Source organism: Palaemon carinicauda, chromosome 22, assembly GCF_036898095.1.
Source record: "Palaemon carinicauda isolate YSFRI2023 chromosome 22, ASM3689809v2, whole genome shotgun sequence".
Classification (NCBI taxonomy): domain Eukaryota; kingdom Metazoa; phylum Arthropoda; class Malacostraca; order Decapoda; family Palaemonidae; genus Palaemon; species Palaemon carinicauda.
Genome location: NC_090746.1, coordinates 47,022,257 through 47,048,952, shown reverse-complemented (window position 1 = coordinate 47,048,952; position 26,696 = coordinate 47,022,257). Strand labels below are relative to the sequence as shown.

The following is a 26,696-nucleotide window of genomic DNA, read 5'->3' as shown; positions in this document are numbered from 1 at the left end:
GGGCGGGGATCAATCTCTTGCCATGCGAAATGCTAGGCAAACACGTTACCACTGTACTAGCAGGGTCTGTACATGGCAGGGTCTGGGACTACTGCCTTAGGATCAGGAATAGGAATATTAGAATGATGTACATTAGAAGAAATATGACCACCAGACAATCTATTTGAAACAACACTAGTAGATCTAGCTCTTCTAAGCCTATCCTTCTCTAGTTGCTTAACATAGCGATCAAACTCATTCCACTCCTTATCAGACAAAGACCGACATTCAACACATCTGTTACTAAAAGTACATACCTGACCTCTGCAACCATTACATATAGAGTGAGGATCAACAGAGGCCTTAAGCATACGAGTCTTGCATCCTCTAACACACCTTATTATAGAGTCAGCCATTTTGTAATCAGAAAAAAAGTCCAGGTCAAAAATCCAGCAAAGTTTTTCTAAACTGTAGTGAAAAGTCAAAAGAATATCCAAAAACAAACAGTGAAAGCCATTAACAATAATCCAACAAAAGGTACTTCACCAAATTGTAGAAAAAGTAATATCAACAAAACGAACTTCCTAGGTGTTGACTCGATCAATGGCAGGGAATTTCTGAGGAATGTTGGGAATGGTTCTGGTTACCCATGAGAGATGGCGCTCAGGTATGACCACCTACTGTCATGGCGGCGATTGCCGCAAAATTTGAATTTCTGCCGCGCGCGCGTCGAAATGCGGAATTTAAGCTATATATATGTAACTACCAGGGAAGTTACATATTTAAAAACTGTTTGTTTATTCATGATAGAAAATGTACTTCTCTATACTAAGGGTAACCTTAATAAAGTACATACAGTATGTACAGCATAGTACTGTATATTTCGTATATGTACAGCATTGAAATGTACGTATTGTGTTATGGTAGTTTGTTAACTGGTGTTCATAAGCCACATTCAGTATATTTTTCTAGAAAATGTATTGTAATTATTCTTAAATTATCTAAATTGTATATATTTTTTAATTACACATTTTATATATATAACATAATAGCCAGTTATAAGCATTTTTAAATGACGTTTAAGTATTCACAAATTTGCCCTATTCACGGATGTTCTGGTCCCAAACCCCTCGCAAATCCGAGGGGGGAAACTGTAGATGCATCTAAAATCCAACCAATGGCACATGCTAGACAACGTTGTAACCATGCAGAACCACCCTAATGATTTAAGCATAACTTTAATTATATGTGGGGCATAGTGCTGGACAGATCATCAACCAGTGAGATCAATCTTTAAATTCAAAAGTCAACCTCAAAATCTGCAAGCAGGCCACATCTAAGAAATCAAACTCTTACACCAAAGGCCCTCCCTGAATTCATGGCTTTGTCACCATCATCTGTTTTCCTCTCCAAATACTGTCTCTAGTCATTCCTGGCTTTTCTTTTGATTTCACTATCAATACAGGAATACTTAGCATACTTTACATTGCAATTTTCATTACTTCCTCAAAAACTTCCAACAATCAATTTCTGTCTTTGTCGCCTTTTTATAGTATACCTTGTAATTACATGTCACAAAACTTCACCAACAACTGACTGATATACGTTTTTTATATCACACCATTCTTCATCTATTGTCTGCTCTTCATCTCTTAAAGTCTCTAGATTCCAAATCGGTTTCTACCGTACATTCAATTGCAAATGTTTCTGTGCTCATCTTCTAGAAGCTTAGTTGTATCAAACCTAAGTAGTCTATCTACATGTCTGTTGGGTGCTTTCAGTTTTAATTTCAGACAGGCAATGAGGAGCTGGGGATCACTGTCAATATCTGTACCTCCATAGCTTCTTACATTTCTCATGTGTCCTCCGTCTCTCTTTATTAATGGCTAGGGTTGTGGTGGACAATGTGGTAACGGCCTTGACTAGTGATCGCCAGACTGGGGTTCGAGTCCTGCTCAAACTCGTTGGTTTCTTTGGTCGCTGCAACCTCACCATCTTTGTGAGCTAAGGATGGAGGGTTTGGGGGAGCCTATAGGTTTATCTGCTGAGTCATCAGTAACCTGGCCCCCCTTTGTCCTAGCTTGGGTTGAGAGAGAGCATGAGCACTGGTCATATGTATATATGGTCAGTCTCTTGGGCATTGTCCTACTTGATAGGGCAATGTCACTGTCCCTTGCCTCTGCCATTCATGAGTGGCCATTAAACCTATGTGATCTATTTGATTTTTGTAATTGCTACAGGCAAGGTCCATGTATATTTGTGGATGTCCCTGTGCTGGAAAAAGAGTGCCTCCAATGACAAGATTGTTTATTGAATAGAAACTTGTAAAATGTGCTCCATTTTCATTTGCAACTTTGCCAAGACCCCCAACACCCATCACATTCTCTATACCTTGACTATTTCTTCCAACCATGGCCAATCATTATTTTCATATCTATCTCTGGGATCTCATCTATTACACTCTGCAGTTCATGGTATTCATCTTTCCATTCTTCAAGGGGATCATTTGCTGGTGCATAGCAAACTATATATAATACTCATATTGCTGTACCTTGATTTAAACTTTGCAAATAACAATCTACTATTTACAGCTCTCCAATTAGCTAAAAGTCATTTCTGCTCTTGGTGTCATCATCATTCCTACCCCTTCTCTTCCAACTCCATCTGTTCTTCCTGAATAGATTCCGTAAACATATTGGTGTAAGATTTCCTTACCAATCTCCTTACAACGTTTCACTTGTGACCAAGATATCTAAACTATATTTCATAAATTCATTCTCCACTTGCTGTAACTTCCCAATCTGATTCATGGTTCTAACATTCCAATTACTAATTATCAATTTTTCTTTATTTATGAACTGGGAAATTCTTAAGCGATTGGGGGCCATCCTGTCATCTTCGCTTTCCATTGACTAACTAAATCCATAGAGGATTCATTGGCTAGATTCATTAAAGGATAGCCAGTTCCTTGTGATGCCGAGTGCCTATCTAACTAAGGCAAGTGACCCCTGCTGGTCTGTACTAATTCCAGTAAGATCATCCGTCAGTAGAAGCCGAAGATATAACTGGTTTCTCGCTTAAACTCAATCCGTCATCCTGCTGCCTGTGACTTCATTGAGATTTAGGGGGACATCTCCTCCACACTAAAAGTTCTCGTTACTCCTCCAGGTTGCTTATCTGCTTATATAACCGTTGGGAATCATGGATTGCTAAGATATATCGCCTACGATGATGATATTACTTTGTAGAGATGAAAGTTGACAAAATAAGTAATGAAAGAAAAAATAAATTTGTCATCTGTCATCGTGTTTACAGCTATCAGGGTTACAAATACACTCTTACATGTTAATAAATGAAAATAATTACAGTACAGTAGGCTAACTTCTACTCATGAAATCAATGGAAAATACTAATATGAAATATATATCTAAGACATGAAAATGATACTATTTTGTAGAAATGATAGCTGTAGTCGAGAAAACAATTAATTGAATAAAAAATAATATATCTTGTCATCTGTCACAATGTTTACAGCAATCAGGGTAACAAATGTGATTAGTATCATTGATATTGAGAAAATTTCCTAAGATCTGTGAAATGGAAGTATATAAGAATGTGAAAATTTATAAAAAAATGAGGGGACGATATATATATGTATCTAGACATTTTCAGGTAATTATTTTTAGTAATGAGATATGGTGTTATTTTAGGAATAATTTTGTGATAAAATTTGACCAGAGCTTTCAACAACTTTCATAGCTCATGTCTGTGGCATCGTGGGTGGGAGGCTGAGGGGGAGAGATACACAGCTACATCTCACTTTAGAGATGCTGTCCTCACACTATGCATTGATCGAGGACCTTGTTAGATCTGATAAGATCACTTGAAGAGTTTTGGTATCCAAGCCTCTACCTCAATATATATCCAAGATTACCAAACCGTCAAAAACATGGCCCAATCAGGACTAATAATACTTGAGTGTAATTCTGCTAGTGTACCGTGTCCAAGGCACCTGGAATTGGATAATACTTACGAGGAAAAGGAAACTTAAGGGACAAATCACTACCATAGTTACACTGGATATAAGCATCTACTAAAACTTATGAAACTATGATTCAGGAAATGAGTCATGATCCAGAGTGGGAGCATTCAATTGGCGAACAAAGTGCGGGGCCATTGACTCCCGTCTCGCTTTCAAGGGTAGCCAGGGAGACCTGAGTCATGGCCCAGGGAACCAGAGAGGTGCTGTCCAAAAAAACCCACCCACATAAGAGAGATGGTGTCGTAAAGAGCCCTTTCCTTACAACTACGGTTGGGTTGGCCTTCCTAGACGTCTTCCATTCTTATAAGAAGAGTCCGTCAATCAAGGGTAGGAGTCAGAAGAGAAAGAACATTCCTCTTCCCAACACTCACCTGAGGCTCTGCATGCAGAGGAATCAAAGTATTAGAGACCAACAATGACAACACTCCCCCAAAGGGGAGGAATTATAATACTGGAGAAACACTTGTCATGGGGGAGGGAAACACTTACAGGGGTCAACGACACAACAACAAGCAGGGTCACGGTCACAGGCACAGAAGGAGCAGGGGTTATGGGGTCTGGACCCCCATGCACAAGGGTCAGGGTGACAAGCACACGGGAAGGGGTGGCTAACACAGCAGTGATAATACGCACTTTCAGTTAACTTTAGGAGTGATGCCTACAGGTGCTGGAGGTTTTTCTGCCAGCACAAGTATCACCTTATAAGCCTTAAAAATCCTTTTGAACTTGAGAGAGTACAAGGGATATCAAACACCCTGGTCACTGACACTGGGGTCACAACCACCACAGCTGTCACCACCAGTGTCCCCATTGGAGACATTAGCACTGGAAATACTGGGGTAGAAGTAGCCTTAGCTACCTGCTCCCTCAACAAAGTTATGGAAGGCCTACCTGAAAAACCTCTAGAGGTCCAAGTCTTCCTTAGTTCAAACTCATCATAAGCGTTCTGCGCAGAAATAGGATAACAGCTTTCAACCTTAAATGGGGTGTGGTGAACACTGGGGACACCCCTCACACCACCAGATCCCAAAAAGCCAGTATATGTAAGTCTGAGGACTCCCTGCTCCCGACGTATACTACCCGGGAACCAAGGCGCAAGGTTGCCGGCAGCACACTCACTCACTGTTGAGACAAAAGAAGCAAGACTTTTTTGGTGTCTTCTAGGGCGCTGCCAAGACAAACTCCCGGTTAATGCTTCGCTCCCTTCCTTCATTTCTAGGTGTATGTCTGCCACGCACAGGATGGCACAACCTGCACTAGGCACTTTGGGATGATTTCAAACAATCATGCCCACTACTTATCGCACAGAGAGAGCATGGACTTACAGCCAGTTTACTCAAACTGGTTACATTGTCCCTCTTTTCTCAGCAAAGTACGAACCTCTTGCTTTATATCCATTACAGCAATTAACAGCCAGTATTCACTTCCTGGAAGAAAATGAAAAAGTTTGGATAAGAAGGCAAACAATAAATCTGTACTTGTTACAGCCAAAATCCAAAGCGAGGCTCTTCAGACATGTGGCGGGACGGAGATTCTTGCTGTGCAGAACACCTGTTATAACTACCTCCTTAACAAATTCAACGGCCATTCCAGCTCGTGCTGAAATCCTCTTCACATTTAATGGACCAAAAGTTTCTATACACCTAGGAAAAACAATCTTTTGCTCAACATTTAGAAAAAAAGTATTTAATGTGCATATATTTTTAAAACACCCATGTCAATTAAAGTTTACATGTACAGTATAGTAAAGCCATGAAAATACTCACCATCAGGTAACAAAGTGTGGAAGTAAGTCTCTGGTGGTCTTTCTACTGTAGATTCTAATATGACCTCTCCTTCTGTTTCCATGTGTGTTTCACCATCACCCTGAGGGTCTTGAGTTTCATCTCTTCCCTGATCATGATTCTTTTCCCCTGTTTGTCCAAGAGCTTCTTTTTCAGCATCAGCAACTCCAATTTCTTCTTCTTCCACCTGATATAATTAAGAAGTAACTTGTAGATATTTAAATATACCTAGCTCAAAAGATAAATTATCACATGTAATGGCTGTACTGTAGAATACTAAAATATGGGTGATCTTTATTCTTTTTGTGGCAAAGCAAAGAAGGTCAAATTATCTTCAGGGATCATCTTTACTGCACAGTTTATCATAATGTGAAGAACTGTCCTTGTAAGCATTTTTAAAAATGGATAAAAGCATGCAAAATTAAGTTCTTGTGAAGAAATTGTGTACAATACATATAAATTGAGAATAATGAGGCTAGAAGAAACCACACAGGAACATATATCTGCCAATTACATTAGAACGGTAATGTAAAAACTCATTTAGGAAGTCATTAAAATTAAAAGTAAACAACAATATAGAACTTAGATTATAACTCGCAATATAGTCCAAACATTTTTAATGTAAACATAATTACTATACAGAAGTATAAAATAAACTCTTACAATAAATAATCAAGATCAGAAGTGAGGACTATTCAGGTAGTATGTTGGCCAAGGCACCAGCCACCAGTTGAGATACTACTGCAAGAATGTTATTGAGTTCTTTGACTAGCCAGATAGTACTATATTGGATTTCTCTCTTGCTATGGCTCATTTTTCCTTTGCCTACATATACAATGAATCATCTGGCCTATATTCTTTACACACACTCCACTTTCCTCATACACCTAACAACACTTAAGATAACTGAAAAATTCTTGCTCACACAAGAGGCTAACTACTGCAATGTAATTGTTTAGTGGCTACTTTCCACTTGGTAAGGATAGACGAGGTTCTTCAGCTATGGTAAGCAACTCTTCTACAAGGACACTCCAAAATCAAACCATTGTTCTCTAGTCTTTGATAGTGCCATATCCTCTGTACCATGGTCTTCCACTGTCAAGGGTTAGCGCTCCCTTGCTTGAGGGTACACTCAGGTACACTATTCTATATGTTTCCTTATTTCCTTCCCTTATTGGGCTATTTTCCCTGTTGGAGTCCTTAGGCTTATAGCATCCTGCTTTTCCCACTACAGTTATAGCTTAGCTAGCAGTAGTGATGATGATGATGATAAGTTTTAAATTTTCAGGGTGAGGTTTTAATAGATTCACAGGGTATAACTTCCACTACACAGCTTAGACTATATACAGAATCTACAGTTAGTATATGTTTTCATGATGCTCTAATGTTAATAAGGATATATCCTTGCATTTTTATATATTGCTCATGTGTTATTAGCTGAACTGCATTTGACATCAAAGCAGCCAGAGAGATGATTTGTCCTGTGACTGTTGAAATCTGTTCTTACCCAGATTTTGATGGTTTTGATAAAGTAGAATAAAGATTGGATTGAAGCCTGTTCAATATAAGATGGTTATAAACCTATCATTACTTGGACATGTGAATCAGCCGTGAGTTCGGTTGGAGCTGTACATTTATCATCTAAAGAACATTGAATATTGCCACCTATTATGATGGACTGCTGAAGTAAATGAGGCTGGGGAATCCATACATTGGGCAGGTCAGTGGGAGACCTATCTACAGGAAAAGGAGAAACTTCTCTAAATCAATGTGTTAAAGAGATCCAAGTCATATGGTTAGGATTCCAAGCTTTTAACTCCTTTTAAGGTTGAAACACCAAGATTTGTGTCAAGTAGCAGTGCAAATTTGTAGGTAAGCAGAGAAACATGGGGTGATAATTACAGTAAACTAGAAAAAAAAAATTCTTAAATTATTGTAGTTTCTTGACCCCAGCTTTTGCGCAAGTCCATATAGTGCGAGTAAGGAGCCTAAACTGTAGACCTATTTACAATATTACTATTTATAGTAACACCAACTGAATTTTAGCATCATAAGCCTGAAGTACAATATTGTCATATGATAGCAAACATACATAACTTTATGTTTCTGCCATTTTGTTTTACAGACACTATCACCAAACTATGTATTATTCAAATGTTAAAATCTGGGCAATAAATATATTATCAAACATTCACAAATGCTTAATAAAAGCTAATATAGTAAATATTTCCTCATAATAAAATATATCAATAAAAAAAATATAATTATTTACCTCCATTGGAGTCTCCATCATTTCTTCATCCTCTATCTTATCATTATCCTGTCTATCTGCAGGGGCAGGGGCATCCTGTGCTTGCTCCTGAGTGCCAGCATCTACCATCTGAGCATCCATATGGTCATCAGCTTTGCCTATATGCTCATATGTAGAACTTTCTTTATGCTCACTTTCCTCTTTTTCCTGAAATTAAAATATAAGATGAAGCACAGACCTATGACCCCTGTAGAGCTTGCTTCCAGTTTCCAAAATATATCTAGCTTGTATGCTATAGTTACATAAAGTGTAATAACAAACTTTTTGCAAAGTAAAAATCTCATCTCTATAAGAAAACAAATCAAAATATTTCAATAAACATGCTATTTAAACTTTATATAATGCTCGAGGAAAACACATGCAGAAGGTGACCTTTTATGTAAGAGAATCTTGAAAAAAACTGACTCTGAAGCTTTTTGCTAATCAAACTTGTTACAGTCTTACCAAGTGAAATAAGTACCATAAGATAATTGATAAACTATTTAATGTACGAGTAAATAAACATAACAAATTTGGAAATAATTTGTATTTTTCCCAACATACAAGCCTGGAGCTATTTATAGGGTATTACTTTCAGTAACGCTGAAAACCCACCAAGACAATTTTAGTGAGGGATAATTACCCCATCCGCTAGTTAGCGGGAGGGGGTTGGGGTAGACTAGCTACCTCGCTCACTCACACCTGTCGGTTGAGTAAATAGCTCCAGGTTTGTATGTTAGGAAAAATACAAATTATTTCCAAATTTGTTATTTGTTCCGACACAGATACAAACCTTCCATATTTATAGGGTGACTTACTCTTAGGAGGGAGTAAGTTCTACCAACTGGCCTTGGTCATGACCCGGGGTTCCTTCTAATTGATTTTGATCTAATTAGTAGGAACCCTACCCTCGCTAAAATTAAAGTAGTTCCAAGGTAACTCACTGGTAAGGCCTGCAGAAGCTTGAGTGAGAGAGACTCGTGGCTTGTCTTCACGTAGGAACTCGAGAATTCTAAGACATATCCAATACCCTCCCTCAAGAGGTATTGGTGATGTAACAAAGTATTCATTCATACTCAGGATGCACTAGGGAAATGATTCTTACCTGCAGAGGGGTGAGGTCAGCTATGCTTCGGTCTTGCGGAGCTATTCCCCCCCCCCAGGGGGGGGGGGAAGGGAGAAAGAAAGAAGTGAGCCAGACATTCTTTTCATTCACCCTAGACTAACCTGGGTAAGCTCAGCCCTCAACGGTCTGCTACTTGTCCATCAAGGAGCCTGAGGCATTAGATCACTTGTTGTGTGGCCACCACAGGACCAATGGAGAAGGTTTCTATGCTCCTGTGGGTTACGTCTTTCAGGTAGTGGGCTGTGAAGGTCGTCTGACGCTTCCACATGCCCGCTTGCAATACCTGTGCCACAGAAAAATTCTTCTTGAACGCCAGAGACGTTGCAATGCCTCTGACGTCATGAGCTCTGGGTTGGTTGGACAGAGGAGGATCTGGATATAGAGCGTATTCGATTACTTTCCTTATCCAGGAGGAAATAGTATTCCTCGTGACCCTCCTTTACCTTCCTCGTGCTGACAAAAAGTGCTCGTACACGGGGGCAAGCTTTTGCTGTTCTTTTTAAGTAACACCTCAGACTCCTTACTGGACATAGTAACAGTTGGTCTGGATCTTCAGTTACAGAACGAAGACTCTCTATACGAAATGGGCCGAACCTGGAGTCCGGCACACTCGGATTTTGGGTCTTAGCTACAAACTCAGGGACATAGTTGAGGATTATTTCCCCCCATCTCCTAGAGTGGGAGACATCAGCAGATAGACCATGAAGTTCGCTGACTCTCTTGGCCGAAGCCAGAGCGAGCAGGAACACCATCTTCCATGTGAGGTGGCGATCTGAGGCCTGGCGTAGTGGTTCATAAGGGAAGCTCTTCAGCGACCTGAGGACCCGAACCACGTTCCAAGGGGGAGGTCTTGGCTCTGCCTGGAGACAAGTAAGCTCGTAATTGCGTATGAGCAAATAAAGTTCCGAGGAGGAAATAACTCCTTTCAGTCTAAAGGCGAGACTCGAGGATGAGCGGTAGCCTTTGACTGCCGAGACCGATAGAAGCATTTCTTCCCGAAGGTATACAAGAAACTCCGCTATACAGTAGTTGGAATAGAGGCATCGAGGGAAGAGATACCCCTTCCACGACACCAACCACAGAAAACTGACCACTTCGCCTGGTAGACTAGCTCTGTGGATCTCCTGAGGTGTCCAGCCATTCTTTCCGCAACCGGTTGCTAAAAGCCTCTCTGTGTGAGGAGGTGCTGGATAGTCTCCAGGCGTGAAGTCGAAGCAAGGCTAGGGCTCTGTGGAAGATGTTGGCATGTGGTTGTTTGAGGAGGTCGTGCTGTGGAGGAAGCTCCCTCGGGATCTCCGTGAGGAGATGCAGAAGGTCCGGGAACCATTTTGTGTGATGCCATAGCGGAGCTATGAGGGTCATTTGCAAGTTGTTGCTTACTCGTACCTGGTTGAGGACTTTTCTCATCAGACAGAACGGGGGAAACGCGGAAGCGTCCAGGTTTATCCACCGTTGTTGAAAAGCATCTTGCCAAAGAGCTTGGGGATCCGGGACTGGGCAGCAGTACAACGGGAGCCTGAAATTCAGGGCCGTTGCGAACAGATCCAAAGTCGGGGAACCCCACAAAGTCGGGACTTTGTTGGCTATCAGAGGATTCAAAGACCACTCGGTGCCAACTATCTGAGTCGCTCTGCTCAGCTTGTCTGCTAGCACATTCCGCTTGCCAGGAATGAAGCGAGCTTATAGAGTCACCGAGTTGTCCTCTGCCCATCTGAGTATCTCTACTGCAAGATGGCACAGCTTCTACGAAAAGGTACCGCCCTGTTTGCTTAGATAAGCTACTACCGTGGTGTTGTCGCTCATCAGCACCACGGAGTGCCCCGCCAGGACCTGGTGGAACTCTTTGAGGGCCAGAAAGGCTGCCCTCATCTCTAAGAGATTTATGTGCTGGTACCTTTCTGATTCAGACCATTGGCCGGAGATGCAATGGTGCAGCACGTGAGCCCCCCACCCTTCTTTTGATGCATACGAAAAAAGCATCAATTCCGGGGAAGAGATGAGATCAACCCCTTTGAAGAGGTTCGGCTCCGCCAGCCACCACCTGAGGTCCGACTGTTCCTCTAGCCCTATGTGGACTAGGTGATCCCGGGAATCGGAGTGTTGGTTCCACTGGGATTTTAGTCGCCACTGGAGGGATCTCATCCTGAGGCGACTGTTGGGGACCAGTTGGGTCAGGGAAGAGAGGTGACCGAGAGGGCGAAGCCAATACTGCGCCGGGAGCTCTTCCCAACTGAGGAAGACCTGTGTTATCTCCCTCAGTCTCTAGATCCTTTCGTCTGATGGAAACGCTTTGTGCCTTAGGGTGTCTAATTGCATGCCTAGGTATACCAGTTCTTGAGAGGGGAGCAGTTGAGACTTCTCGAGGTTTACCACGATCCCCAGATCCTGGCAAAACCTTAGAAGCTCGTTTCGGTGGCAGAGAAGGGCCGCCTCCGAGTCTGCCAGAATCAGCCAGTCGTCCAAGTATCTTAGGAGACGGATGCCGACTCTGTGAGCCCAAGATGATACTAGGGCGAATTCTCTCGTGAAAACCTGGAGTGCTGTGGAAAGACCGAAACACAGTACCTTGAACTGGTAATGCTTCCGATTGAACATGAATCTCAGATACTTCCTGGAAGACGGGTGAATTGGGATCTGGAAGTATGCGAACTACAGATCTAGAGTGCACATGAAGTCCTGGGGTCTTATCGCTTGTCTGACCATGTCGGCCGTCTCCATCCTGAAAGGTGTCTGTTCGACAAACCTGTTCAGGGCCGAGAGGTTGATGACTGGTCTCCAGCCTCCAGACGCCTTTTTCACAAGAAAGAGTCGACTGTAGAAGCCTGGGGACCCGCCGAGGACCTCCCGGAGAGCGATCTTCTCCAACATGGACTGGACTTCTGCCCTGAGGGCAAACACCTGTGCGTATTCCTTCGCACAGGAGTTCAATGGAATCGGCACTCGAGTCAGTGGAGGGAGAGAGAGCGTGAACGGGATACGATACCCTGAACGAATCACCTCGACCGTCCAGGGTTCGGCCCCGTGGTAAAGCCACCTCTGCCAGCGGCTTTGCAGGCATCCCCCCACAGGTGGGCAAATGGGAGGATTGCCTGTCTTATTGGGACCAGCCTCAGCCAGATCCCTTCTTATCCTTTCCTCCACAGAAGGACTTTTTGCTGTGAAAGGCTTGCTTTGCACCCTTTTTACCCTGCTGTTTTGGGTCTCTAGCCCTTTTCGGGTGCGGGTTTTGCTGTGCTTTCCGTTGTGGCTGAGAGGGGTAATGTCTAGCTGTTAAGACCTTTTGGATGAGGGAGTCCTGACTGGACTTCCTCCCCCTCTCTACCACCCGCTCGACATCCTCGGGATGGAACAAAGAATTGCCCTCGAAAGGAGCATTTCTCAGACTCGCTACTTCGGCCTGAGGGAGATGTCTATAGAGCTTGCCTTTGACAGCATCTCTCCTCTTCAGGATAGTGTTGGCCCAAAGGTTCACTACCTGATGGGAGAGGAACTCGATGGCCCAAGTGCCAGACAATAGGAAAGTCTCGAAAGACTTCCTGGAGGACTCCAAAGACAGGTCTTTAGACCGCATCAGTTGTCCTAAGGATCATAACCAGAAATCCAACCACGAAGTAGCCTGCATGGCGTACTTCGCCACCTTTTCCTGGTTTAGGATTTCAGAGGCCGAAAAGGAGACTGGAGGTCCCATAAGTTTCTTGAAGGGGGTGGCCTTCGAGAGTGCCTCTATAGAGTGGTCGAGATGCAGCGTTGGAAGAGATTTCTCGAAGATCTTGTAGTACCTCCTCTGAAGCACATACGGAAGAGGTAGGAGTCTTTCAAGATTTTCGGTGATCAATCTATTCTGAAGAAGTGTTTTAATTCTTTCATTCTACCTTGTTTTGAGTATTGTTCTCCTGTCTGGTCTTCAGCTGCGGATTCTCATCTTAATTTGTTGGACAGAAACTTACGGTCTATTAAATATCTTATTCCTGATCTAGATATTAATCTCTGGCACCGTCGTTCAATTAGTTCATTATGTATGTTGCATAAGATTTTTCACAACTCTGACCATCCTTTACATTCAGATCTCCCTGGACAATTCTATCCTATTTGTAATACTAGGCAGGCAGTTAATTCTAATAGCCAGGCCTTCTCCATCACGAGGCTCAATACTACGCAGTACTCTAGAAGTTTTATTCCATCTGTGACCAAGTTGTGGAATGATCTTCCTAATCGGGTGGTTGAATCAGTAGAACTTCAAAAGTTCAAAGTTGGAGCAAATGCTTTTTTGTTGACCAGGCAGACATAGTCTTTTTATAGTTTATTTATGACATATTTGTTTTTGATGTTGTTGATAGTTTATTATATGACATGTCTGTTTTGACGTTGTTTCTTATTTTAGAATGATTTATTGTTAATTTGTTCTCTTCATTTATTTATTTCCTTATTTCCTTTCCTCACTGGGCTATTTTTCCCTGTTGGAGCCCCTGGGCTTATAGCATCTTGCTTTTCCAACTAGGGTTGTAGCTTGGATAGTAATAATAATAATAATAATAATTGGAGGACGAGTTGGAGCTGAGAGAAGAGGTGGACCCAGTTGCCTGGGACACTGCCTTCTGTTTGGCACTCTTCAACCCCTTTGACCAGGGCAAAGCTGCACTGGTCCTATGAGATTTCTGAATGCCATAGAACTGGTCAAGGACCGTTTCTTTTCCATCTAGAGGGACTGCCGATGGATCTGGAAGTCCATTGATGGAACGGATGTAGGCTAGGACCTGCCAAAAGGCGTGTTCCGACTCCTTCCTCTCATCCTCTGTAAGCTTAGGGGTAGCAGCTGCTGGCAGAGTGTCGTCCTTGAGATCGCTCTGCCCTTCCACGTCTGAGCTCTCATCCATAGGAGGACGGTGTGGGTCGAAGTCGTCAACTGCATAGACTGGGGATAGGGAGACTACCGGGGAAGTGTTCGCTTCCGGCTGCCTGGCCGAGGATTTGGGGATGGTGAACAAATCCTTCGGTTCCCTCCTACGAGGCCGGAGGTCCTCTGTTCCCAAGGGCCTAGAAGACTCCGTCGGCTTATGGGCGGAATGTAAGTCCATTGCCGTACGGGGTGAATCCCTTCTGCTCGCATGTCGTGCCTCCTTAGACACTATCTCCATAGGAAGCAACCCTATCCTCCTTGGGGGGCGAAGGACGAATCCTTTTCCTTTCCCCCTTTGGCCTGGCCTGTGGCATCTTGAACTGTCTAATCTCCTCCAGAGGTCTTTTGCGAGGGGATGATCGTTTCCCCTTGCCTGAAGCAGGAACTTCCGACCTCCTCCTAGGATCGGAGGGAGGAGAGGACCCTGGGAGGCGGCAAGGGAATCCTAAGTGCATCACCTAAGGACTGGGAGTGGGGAACGATTACCTTCATGGCTTGGCGCATTACATTGAATAAGGAGCTAAGCCACGGGGGGTCACGGGCTCCTGAGGAACTAAGGGGAAGGTCCTTAGGAAAGGACTGCTCCCTGGGTTTAGGAACCTGGGCAGGTTTCCTAACCCTCTTGTCTAATGGACTGTTGTCTCTGTTGAGGCCTAAGGGGCTCGAGAGACTGATTGTGAGCGCCAAGATGGTCGTGCGCTCTTGCGCCGAACTATTAGTAGGCGGAAGGGAGCTCGTGCGTACCTTTCCCGATTGCACGCACCTTTTTCGCACTCCTGGAGCGCATGAGGTTGTTCGCGCACCTGGCGTGCATAAGGTTGCTCGCGCGCATGGCGCGCAGTGTGTTGTTCGCGCGCATGGCGCGCAGTGTGTTGTTCGTGCGCATGGCGAGCAACAGGATGTTCATGCATATGGCGCGCCATAGGATGAACCCGCGCGCCATGATCGCCCATTTTGTTTGCGCGCGCCAAGACTGTCGTGCTCGCCAAGTCGGTCGTGCACGCCGATTCTGTTGTGCGCGCCAACTTGGTCGTGCACGTGAGAGCTCTCAGGTTGGTGAGAGAATTCACTGCTACGCTCATCTGAAGGTTCATGATAGCTTGTGTTGTGTGAGCGCGAACGATCAACACAACAAGAGTTTAAAAACTCTGTCATAAAAAGAATGACTGGTCACGAGAACCCGAAAGTTCAGCGTGAACTGTGTTGTGCGAACCCAAAGGATAAACGTAACGAGAAACTGGAGTTTTTCTGTTTCGATAAACCGAAGTGTTAGCGCGACTAGAGTTACGAGAGCCCAAGGGTTCAGCATAACTCAGGTTACGAGACCCCGAAGGATCAGCGTAACGAGGAATCGAGGTTCCTGTCACGAGATCCCGAAGGATCAATGTGACTGACGGTACGAGAACCCGAAAGTTCAATGTTACCGTCGTTACGAGAACCCGAGGATTCAGCGTAAGAGAAACCCAAAGGTTTCATGTTGCGAGAGCCCGAAGGACTCCTGCTGTCATGAGAACCCGCAGGATCAACATGACGAGAGCCCAAAGACTCACGATCACGCCAGCCCAAAGGGTGATCGTCACAAGACCCCGAAGGATCAACGTGAGGAGAACCAGCAGGTTCAAAATGACGTCTCCTCACAGCCCGAAGAGGAGAATGCCCGGGGTGGAGAGGGGTTACCCACCCCTCCACTCTACGAACCTCCGGAGAACAACATACAACAGACTCTGCCCGAGGGGGAGACTGGTTAGGGTCAACAGATAAATCCTCCGCAGGGGAGGAAAGTTCGACCGAAGCAGAACTACGCTTATAACAAGGTTCTCTGTCGGCCCCTGGAGGTGAACCTAAAGCGTAAGGAGATTGCCGATGCACAGAGGCAACCTTCTCTCGCAAACGAGAGATATGTTCCCCCGAAGAGGAAGCTTGCCTTGGTGAGAGCCCTGCCACTGCACCTGGTGGGTTAGCTAACTCCTCGGCGTCGGAACCAGACCCCAGGTCTGGAAAAGAACAGGCGCTCCCTAGGGGAAGAGAAGGAGCAGACTCACTAGGGGAGCCACCATCCTCGTCTATCCCACAGGGTTGACCTGGAGTCACAAGCCCTGCGCTACTGCTCGACCGTACCTCGGAAGGGCCTGGTCGAGGATTAGCTTCGGGCAAAGATTTGGGCGTAGAGGAAGTAGAAGCCCGCGATTTCGGGTTTAGACTTCTTCTTCTTACGCGCAAACCTCTCCCACTGGGAGGCAGGTCACTCCCTACACTCGGAACAGGTGTTGTCCCCTCGAACACTGAGTTCCCCGGCAAGCCGGGCATAAATGGTGTAGGTCCGTCTCCACGGAGAGACATGAAGGTGCCGCAGCGGCGGCCTTCAATCCCTGGATATGTCCGCATAGCGGGACAATAACCATACACACACCGACACACAAAAGAAAAAGTAATAAAGTCAAAAGTAAAAGTGGTTACTCAACCGACAGGTGTGAGTGAACGGGGTAGCTAGTCTACCCAAACCCCTCCCGCTAACTAGCGGATGGGGTAATTATCCCTCACTAAAATTGTCTTGGCTGTTTTTCACCGTTGCCGAAAGTAATACCCTATAAATAGCGAAGGTTTGTAACTGTGTCTGAACAAATTTAATTAATATACAAGCAGTAACTATGGCATATAAAGTAATCTCTTGCCATATCGCAGTTCACCTATTGCTCACTCAGTACATAGCAGATATATAAATATATTACAGTAATCCTTCGCCACATTGCAGTTAAGCAATCGCTCCCTTAGTACATCACGGATGCCTCTATATATTGTAAAATGGCTTTCTTCATCATCATCATCATCTCCTCCAATGCCTATTGACGCAAAGGGCCTCAGTTAGATTTCACCAGTCGTCTCTATCTCAAGCTTTTCATTAAATAATTTTCCATTCACCATCTACTTCACGCTTCATAGTCTTCAGCCACGTAGGGGTGGGTCTTCCAACTCTTCAAGTGACTTGTGGAGCCCAGCTGAAAGTTTGGAGGACTAATCTCTATTAGGAAGTGCGAAGAGCATAACCAAACCATCTCCAACTACCCCTAATCATGATCTCATCCACGTATGGCACTCATTTTTAATCCTGTCCTGCCATTTAACTCCCAATATCCTTCTTAGCGCTTTGTTCTTAAATCTACAAAATCTATTGGAGATTGTTTTATTGTCATACCACGACTCATGTCCATAGAGTAAAACCGATCTCACTAAACTGATAGTCTGATTTTTATATGCAATTACAGGTTATTTGATTTCCAAATTTTACTTAACTTAACCATTGTCTGATTTTCTTTTCTCAATCTTCCACTAACCTCTAATTCCAAAGACCCTACACTGGAGATCATAGTTCCTAAATACTTGAATGATTCTACCTCATTAATCCTTTCTCCTTCCAATGATATTTCATCTTCCATTGCACATTCCATTCTCATCATCTGTCTTTCTTCTATTTATCTTGAGCTCAACCTCGTGTGATATTTCATGCAGTTTGGTAAGCTAGCACTGCAAATCCTGTGGTGTTCTGCTAACAAAGACATCAACAGCATACTCTAGGTCTGCTAATTTCCTATCACCAATCCAGTACAATTCTTCTCCTCCATCTCTGACTGTTCTATGCATTACAAAATCCATGAGGAGGATAAACAACATGGGTGACAACACATTCCCTTGGAGTATTCCGCTGTTCACTGGAAATTCATTTGATAAAACTCCGTTAACATTAACTTTTAGTCCAAGAGCTAGCAGCCATTTATTTACCGGAGATGACCAAAATTCTAGTGGGCATTTTTGGAAAGGGTCTACCATGGGACATCCAAAAATGAGTATCTTTAAGTTGGGCAGTGGTGGGTGTGGATTTTATTAACTCCTTTTGCCCAAAAACGGTCTTTTAATTTTTCGGCAAAATATGGGGGTGGAGGAAAGTAAATTGGCTGCAGCTCCTTTCATCCTGGGTCTAGAATAAAGAACTATATACCAAAATGATGCTATTGATATGCAGATTTATTTTATATCAAACAACATCAATTAAATTATTATTGGGGGTCACCAAGGGTCAAAAGGTCAAGGTCAGCCTTTTGCAATGCCGGTTTTGGGTTTTAGCTGTATTTTGGCTAAATAAGACATCAAAATTTGCCCAGGGTTTACTAAATAGGAATAGAATATAAAGAAGAGACATAAATAAAGTTTTTTGAAGAATATGGGATCTATTCCAGCAATATGACTGATATGACAAAAGTCATTATTAAACGGTACCTGTGAAATGTACTCCTCAAACCGTTTCAGATTTAGTTGATAGATGGTTCACCTATATTACTGAGATTTGTTTTATTGACTCTGTGTGTGCACCTGTTTTGTCTTTAAAATATTATAAAAACAGCCTCTACATTGCGTTTTAACATCCTTGAAATTTGTAAGTGTGCACCTGAATTGCCTGTGTCCTTGTCACTTGAGGACTTTAAGAAAGAGCAAGTAGAAATTCCAGACCTTCTTCATTTGGTTTTTACCACACTTCTCTGTGTCTTGCAGAATAAAGATAAGCCTAGTGAATAAGTAAAGCTAAGGGTAGTCTCACTATCCCAGGATGTTATTTACTGTACCAGCCAGGGATGAGTAAAACCATCCAAGCATCTTTGTCTGGGAGTCGGAATGAAAAGCCTCACAGGTAGTCGCAGAGTTGTGGAAATTCCTAATCACTAGGGTCATGCGGTAAGTTATCACACAGCTGAATCAATTGAGACGGATATAGCGTCATAAATCACAGCAGAAGGGCAGCTTTTACCTGATATGCTTTTACCTCAAGTTGGTCTCTCCACAGGTCTTGCTTGGGATAATTATGACGAGCTGACAGAAACCCTATCTGGCAAAGACACTCATCATGACACCATTGTGATATGCTACCAGAATAGGCCTGCTGCAGGTGTGATGCAAGGAGCTGAGACTGAAAGGACCACAAATACTGATGCAGCTACTGACCAAGTACCTGTGAAAAGACGACGAATATTTGATGCGCCTTAGCGACAAATCATGCCATATAAAAGAAAGCCATCACTGTCGAGGTTCAAATTTGAAAATATTCACAAGATCCACAATCCAGCCTGGAGATAGCAAAGAAAATTAATATTATCTGGTTAATGTACTGCTGCCTGATGTCCAGCACCCCTATGTGGCAGTCTGGAATTTCTTGGTCACAGAGGACAGACTCCCTTTGCAGTAGATTGGGTATATGGAAAATATTGAACTACCACCAAGAAGATTGGATGTAGTTAAAGAAACTTTGGTCAGGTCTCAAAAGGTTGCAAGTGAGTGCAGTGAGGCATATGCTATATTGACATGTGACCTTGTTATCGCAAAACCTGCACTCCAGAACCAAGCACAAGAATCCTCTTTCTTTGACAATATCTTTGTTTGTTTTGGTGCATTTCCTATTTCCATGGCCTATTTCAGCGCATTAGGTTATATTGTTGAATAGTCTGGTTGTACCGAGGTTCTTAGCTTGGCTGATGTGTTGGCTCATGGTTCAGTACGAGGGTTCATTGGTGGAAAACATTTGAACAGATGCAAGCGTATCCATCCCGTTTGCACTTGCCTTGCAGATTCTGCATTTTAAGCAATTTTTGGTAGAAGGGGGAATACCAGAAGAATGCATGGTGTTGCTGAATTCATTTTCTGCAGACCCATCACCCCAATCACTTTTGACATTATTGGAGTCCGCTGTAATTTGTAATTTGTTGGAAAAATATGGTAAATTCTGTGATCAGACTTGTCAGGGTCATCATGGCTCTACTGCTAGGTTCTGGTTTCTCTACATTGATCTCATTCACATATTCATGCTTTTTGACAGGGCCAGCAGGACATATGACCTAGACCTCTACATCTATGCTTTAGGCTCAATGATTCCTATATTCTTTGCAACTCACAAGCCAAGCTATGCCCGTTGGATGTTATTGTATCTCCTCAATCTGCTCAATATGGAAATGACACATCCCGGAATCAAGCAAAGTTTTCCAGAAGTGCATATTCTATTACCTTACAGCAAGCTGTGAATAGGGATGCCGCATCCAGCCAAAAGGGTATTGCTGCATTTACACAGAATGTTGCAGTCCGTATGGGGTTGACAGTGACAAGATCTTTTAGGGGAGTATTTGTGAGTTGTCTCCTGGAAATGGCTGGAATCACACTGGTGGATGATGCAATACAGGAACTAAAGCCACCAAGGATAGCCAAAGACAATGCATACCTTAAGAGCACGATCACAGAAGTGGAGAGAACACTCAATCCATTCACTGTTAATGATGATATTCTGTATTGCCTAAACACTGGATGGTGTGAAAGACAGACTTCTGCAGTCAAAAGAAACTGGATCTACTTGGCATCAAGTTTTTGTTAATGAATGTAATGTAGATGGTGGGCGTTTTGAACGGACTGTTAAGCAAAGAAAGGTGATAAATGTCACACAGGATGCAGTAACAGTGAAATTCACCACAAAGGACAAACAGATAAAGGAAGAAAAATGCACCAGAGACATATTTAGAAAGCTGCTGTATTTGTTAGTAACGCAATAACTTGATCTCAGTATTGACCTGTCCTATCCTCTCACTTCAGTTCCTTTCTCATTGTGTCTTATAACTGGTGATATGAACAAGACATAAAAGAGGACATTAATGGAAAAATTAGAAGCAATGGGAAACTTGAATGCCATACCAAACAGGACTGATGTGTATATTATTGATCCTATATTCTTCTTCCGTACGTTTGACATGCCATCCACCTAGGGGGCCATGGCAATGTCCATTTTGAAATAGGTTTGTAGCACTGGTGAAATTGTACACATAGTCTGTGACACATATCCTAAGGGCCAAGTATCAAGGACGAACATGACTTGTGTGGTAGGACACCCACTACCTACATAATCACTGGCTCGTCACAGAAAAGACCACCAGATCTCAACACGGCTTGGAGCACATCACATTTCAAAACAGAGTTTTTGGCCTTCTTGAAGGATGAATGGTCATCAGATAGATATGCATCGACTCTTCAGGGACATCAGGTCTACTTTACAGTGGAACATGAATGCTACCTTTACACTTCAGCACGTGAAACTGTCAACAGGATCCTGGTTCATGAGCTTCAGTGCAGGCATGAAGAAGCTGATACACGGTTACTGTACCATGCAAACTTTGTTGCTGTTAACCATGATGTGGTCCCAGTGATTGCCATTCGCAGTAACGACACTGACGTCTTCATCCTCATTCTCTACCATGCTAGGTTTCTTAATGCACAGATTTGGATGGATGCTGGATTGAGTTCTAGAAATTCCATGCGTTTCATACATATGTCACATCTCACATCTTGCAACCAAGCTTCCATGCGCTGACAGGCTGTGATTACACAGCCTGTTTTATGAGAAAAGCAAAGTGGAAGCCATTTGAAATAATGAAAAACAACCCTAGGTTTACATCAGCAATTAGTCACCTTGGAGACTCAGATGTCATCGATCCAGATGTTGCTGCTATAGTTGAAGAGTACTTGTGCATTGTCTATGGAGTTCGGAACCTGACAAGTGTTGATGAAGCCAGGCTTCAATTTTTCCGCAAGTTGTATGCCCCTAAGAAGGAAACTGATCCGTCTGATAAAATCAAAACTACAGACCCCTGTTGTCTTCCTCCTTGCCAAAGAGTGTTGCAACAGAAGTTGCTAAGAACTAACTTTGTTGCACACAAATAGAGGAATGCAAGGGAAGCCGATCCAGACTCATTTGGTCCTTGAAGGACATGGCTGGAAAGTCCAGAATGGCAGATTGATGATTGTCTGGTTCACTGGCTCAAATATTCCTGATAAGTTAACCATTGAAGAATCTGATGTACAGGAAGATGATGATGATGATGATGATAATGATGATGATGGTGATGATGAGATCAGCCATTTCTCGGATGAAGAAAAGGAAATAGATTTTTAGAGAACTCCATACTAGTAATATAGCTGGAATAGATCCCACGTTCTTCAAAAAACTTTATTTGTATCTCTTTTTTTATATTTTATGCATATTTAGTAAACCTTTTGCAAATTTTGATGTCTTATTTAGCCAAAATACAACTAAAACCCAAATCCGGCTTTTCAAAGGGCTGAACTTGACCTTTTGATCCCTGGTGACCTCTAATAATAAATTAATTAATTTAGTTTAATATCAAATAAATCTACTCATCAATAGCATCATTTTGGTATATAGTTCTTTATTCTAGGCCCAGTGTGAGAGGAGCTGCAGCCAATTTACTCTCACTAGCCCCAAAATTTTGCCGAAAAATTAAAAGCCCGTTTTCAGACAAAAGGGGTTAATAAAATCCACACCCACCACTGCCAAACTTAAAGATACTCATTTTTGGATGTCCCATGGTAGACCCTTTCCAAAAATGTCCACTAGAAATTTGGTCATCTCCGGTAAATAAATGGCTGCTAGCTCTCGCTCTATTTGCAATTACTATGCTCTTGAACAGACTTAATCAAATTCATATATCTAAGAGGAATACCATAATAACACAGGGCTCTCCACAAAATTGGCCAGTGCACACTAACAAAGGCTTTTTCATACTCGACTAATACCATTAACAGTGCATTTCAATATTCTACACATTGCTGTACATGTCTCAAAATGAAAATTTGGTCAATGTAACTTTTACTTTTTTGAAATCCTGCCAGTTCTTCTCTCAGCTTTTCATTAATCTTTCTCTCCAGTCTCTTTAGAATAAGCATACTATATATTTTCATAACTGACGTAAGTCTTATGCCTCTGCAATTATTGTAATGTCAGGTCTTGTTTTTTTCCATTTTCCCCAACACTTCCAACTCCCATTCATCAGCTTTTGCCACATTCTACAAAATAATCTTGTAAGTATTCTGGAGGCCACTTCATTTTCCACTAATATCATCTCAGTAGTAATATCACACCATTCTTCATTAATTGTGTGCTCTTCGTCTCTTACGACTGCAAGCGGGTTTCTGAAGGCCGATAAATTTTATATTTTATATTCTAATTGCTCTTTTTTTTAAATAGTCATTTTGGGCTTAAAACTCATACAAGTAAATTACAGTAATGCTATTCATACTCATTTAACACTTGTAATCTTGCATATTGTGTAAGCACACAAAGAAATCTCATGTATAATCATGTATAATAAAAGTTCCTTTTTTTAAGGGACCCAGCCGGTATGCCAATATATAGGGGTATACGACAAAAAAAAAAAACCCTAAATCCTGTAAAAACATACTGAGGTTCGTATGGCATTGGAGAATGTGCATACAAAATATCTTGTCAAAATTCCACTTACCTTCATAGTTACAGCGTAATCAGTAAGAGTAACTCAATACACCAAAAGCATTGATCCCTACAAGAAAATTAAGTATTTCTTCTGTTAAAATTCAAGTCTCCCTCAGTTTTAAAGATATAGCATTGTAATCTGGTATATAACTTAGAAATACATTGTAAAACAACGAAGCCCTATTCTCCAATTTTTTTTTCATATTTTTTCTTCATTTTTTCCCAAAAATTTTAGGGTTTATTTTCTTACCATAATGAAAATTTTCATATCTGACAGAACAATTACTTTTAGAAAAAAAAAAAAAAAAACTTTCATTTTATTGGAGGTCTATATCAGGTCTATATAGGGTAGTAATCCCAGATCTTAGTAATAATTATCATGGGAGGAGATAGAATTTGAAAAACACTAATTTTCAGGATAAATCGCCCTGGCATTGCAAAACCGAAGGTCAGAGGCAAAAATCCTATGCAGTTTGGAGATGTCCTATGACATCTTATTAAGTGGTATGAATGTTAAAGTCCAGTCATTAAAAATTGGCATTAGCTAGCCCGCCCCCTTAAGTGGCATTAGTGTCAAAGCCCTGTCCTTAAAAAGCGGCATTATCCAGACGGCCCCCTTAAGCTGTACTGTAGTAATATTACTATAGACATATTACAGTAATATACACTACAGTATCAGTGAGTATTACTAGATAAGAACAACTTTTGTTATACAGAACAGTTAAGGGGATGACGACGACTCGGTAAATCTTTACTGTGTCCAGTACGTATTATCATTATTATTACTAGCCAAGCTACAACCCTAGTTGGAAAAGCAAGATGCTATAAGCCCAAGGGCTCCAATAGGGAAAAATAGCCCATTGAGGAAAGGAAATAAGGAAATAAATAAATGATGAGAACAAGTTAACAATAAATCATTCTTAAACAGTAACAATGTCAAAACAAATATGTCCTACATAAACTATTAACGTCAAAAACAGATATGTCATATATAAATTATAAAAAGAATCATGTCAGCCTGGTCAACATAAACAAATTTGCTCCAACTTTGAACTTTTGAAGTTCTACTGATTCAACTACCCGATTAGGAAGATCATTCCACAACTGAAAACTTTTAGAATACTATGTAGTATTGAGCCTCATGATGGAGAAGGCCTGGCTATTAGAATTAACTGCCTGCCTAGTATTACGAACAGGATAGAATTCTCCAGGGAGATCTGAATGTAAAGGATGGTCAGAGTTATGAAAAATCTTATGCAACATGCATAATGAACTACTGTAATTGAACGACGGTGCCAAAGATTAACATCTAGTTCAGGAATAAGAAATTTAATAGGCCGTAAGTTTCTGTCAAACAGATTAAGATGAGAATCAGCAGCTGAACACCAGACACGAGAACAATACTCAAAACAAGGTAGAATAAAAGAATTAAAACACTTCTTCAGGATAGATTGATCACCGAAAATCTTAAAAGACTTTCTCAATAAGCCACTTTTTTGTGCAATTGAAGAAGACAGAGACCTAATGTGTTTCTCAAAAGTAAATTTGCTGTCGAGAATCACACCTAAAACTTTAAAAGAGACATACAAATTTAAAGAAACATTATCAATACTGAGATCCGGATGTTGAGGAGCCACCGTCCCTGACCTACTTACAATCATACTTTGAGTTTTGTTAGGATTCAACTTCATGCCCCATAATTTGCACCATGCACTAATTTTAGCTAAATCTCTATTATGGGATTCACCAACCCCAGATCTACATTCAGGGGATGGAATTGATGCAAAGAGAGTAGCATCATCTGCACATGCAACAAGCTTGTTTTCTAGGCCAAACCACATGTCATGTGTATATAGTATGAAAAGTAATGGGCCAAGAACACTACCCTGACCACAATCAAGGGATTTCTGTACAGCATTGGAGATTGTAAGGAGGGCATCACATGCTCCAAGGCCTTTACGAAAACTAAATTGCAAACTAAAGAATAAATGATTACCTTCAGCAAACCTATCAAGACGTTTTGCTAAAAGACACTCAAAAACTTTAGATATGGAAGTTATGGAAATTGGGCTGTAATCAGTGGGACTTGATCTACCACAAACACATTTACATAGTGGAGTAACATTACCAATCCTCCAACAAGTGCTAAAAGCCCCTTTTCTTGCTGTGTGTACATATACTACACACTATACATATGATTATAAAATGTTGTAGAAACCAAATTAAAATAATATTAGGCAGTATTTACTGTGTTAATCATCAGCTTGGGCACTCGCTCGTGGCATGGGGCAGTGACTTTTCAGGTTAGGAGTTAACCCACCCTAGAGCAGCATTTATTTGCAAAAATTCCCTCTTTGTACCTGTAACCTAACTATTGCAAGGAAGGAGGGCTGACTGTAGTTCAACAATATACCATTTGATGCATTAACAACACACAAAATCATATCATTGTACAACAAATACCGGTAAGAATAAAAGTATATAAAATCATACGAAAATACACTTTTGTACACCATTTTTTCAATATTAAGTGCATCTTATCAATCAATGATTACTTTTTTTAATTTAAGGTTGTGATCACCTGATCTCAAGACTATTGAGAAACAAAGAATAATGTTTTAACTTATTTGATATAAATTACTAGTGCTAATTACAGCAGCACCAATTTCTTATAGAACATCAGTTTTCATAAATTTCATTTACACACACACACACACATATATATATATATATATATATATATATATATATATATATATATATATATAAGCAGCACCAATTTCTTATAGAACATCAGTTTTCATAAATTTCGTTTACACACACACACACACACACACACACATATATATATATATATATATATATATATATATATATATATATATATATATATATATATATATACAGTAGGGTCCCGAATTACATGTGTTCTAATTACGCGATTCCTCAATTACGCGATCGATAGTTTTTAAAAATTAAATTTCCTGTATCTGCGAGGAGCATTCTAAATCCGCGAGTCAAGCACCGCGAAGCATAGGAAATCTATTGTTTTCTTAATTGTATTGGGGGGGGGGGTGATGGTTCCCCGATGTCTGAGAAGGGGGGGGGGGGGGGAGAATGTAAAAGATTTCTGTTCAAACATTTTAAGACTAGTTTTGGATGAAAAATGTTAAGGTTTGCCCATCTGTTGTGTGAACTTGTCGCTAGGCTAGCCTAACTGTCCAACACCTATATGTATAATATTCCA

The 26,696-nt window shown here is 41.6% G+C and overlaps 1 protein-coding gene across 1 annotated transcript in view; it reads right to left on the bottom strand.

Moving 5' to 3' along the window:
- Positions 1 to 26,696, bottom strand: part of LOC137616420 (midasin) — an 814,866-nt gene that overhangs the window by 52,182 nt on the left and 735,988 nt on the right. Inside the window, exons 31-32 of the mRNA XM_068346159.1 lie at positions 8,078 to 8,263; positions 5,788 to 5,992 (exon numbers count right to left, since the gene is read on the bottom strand). Of these exons, the coding sequence (XP_068202260.1) occupies positions 5,788 to 5,992; positions 8,078 to 8,263 (391 nt within the window). The remainder of the gene's footprint in view (positions 1 to 5,787; positions 5,993 to 8,077; positions 8,264 to 26,696) is intronic.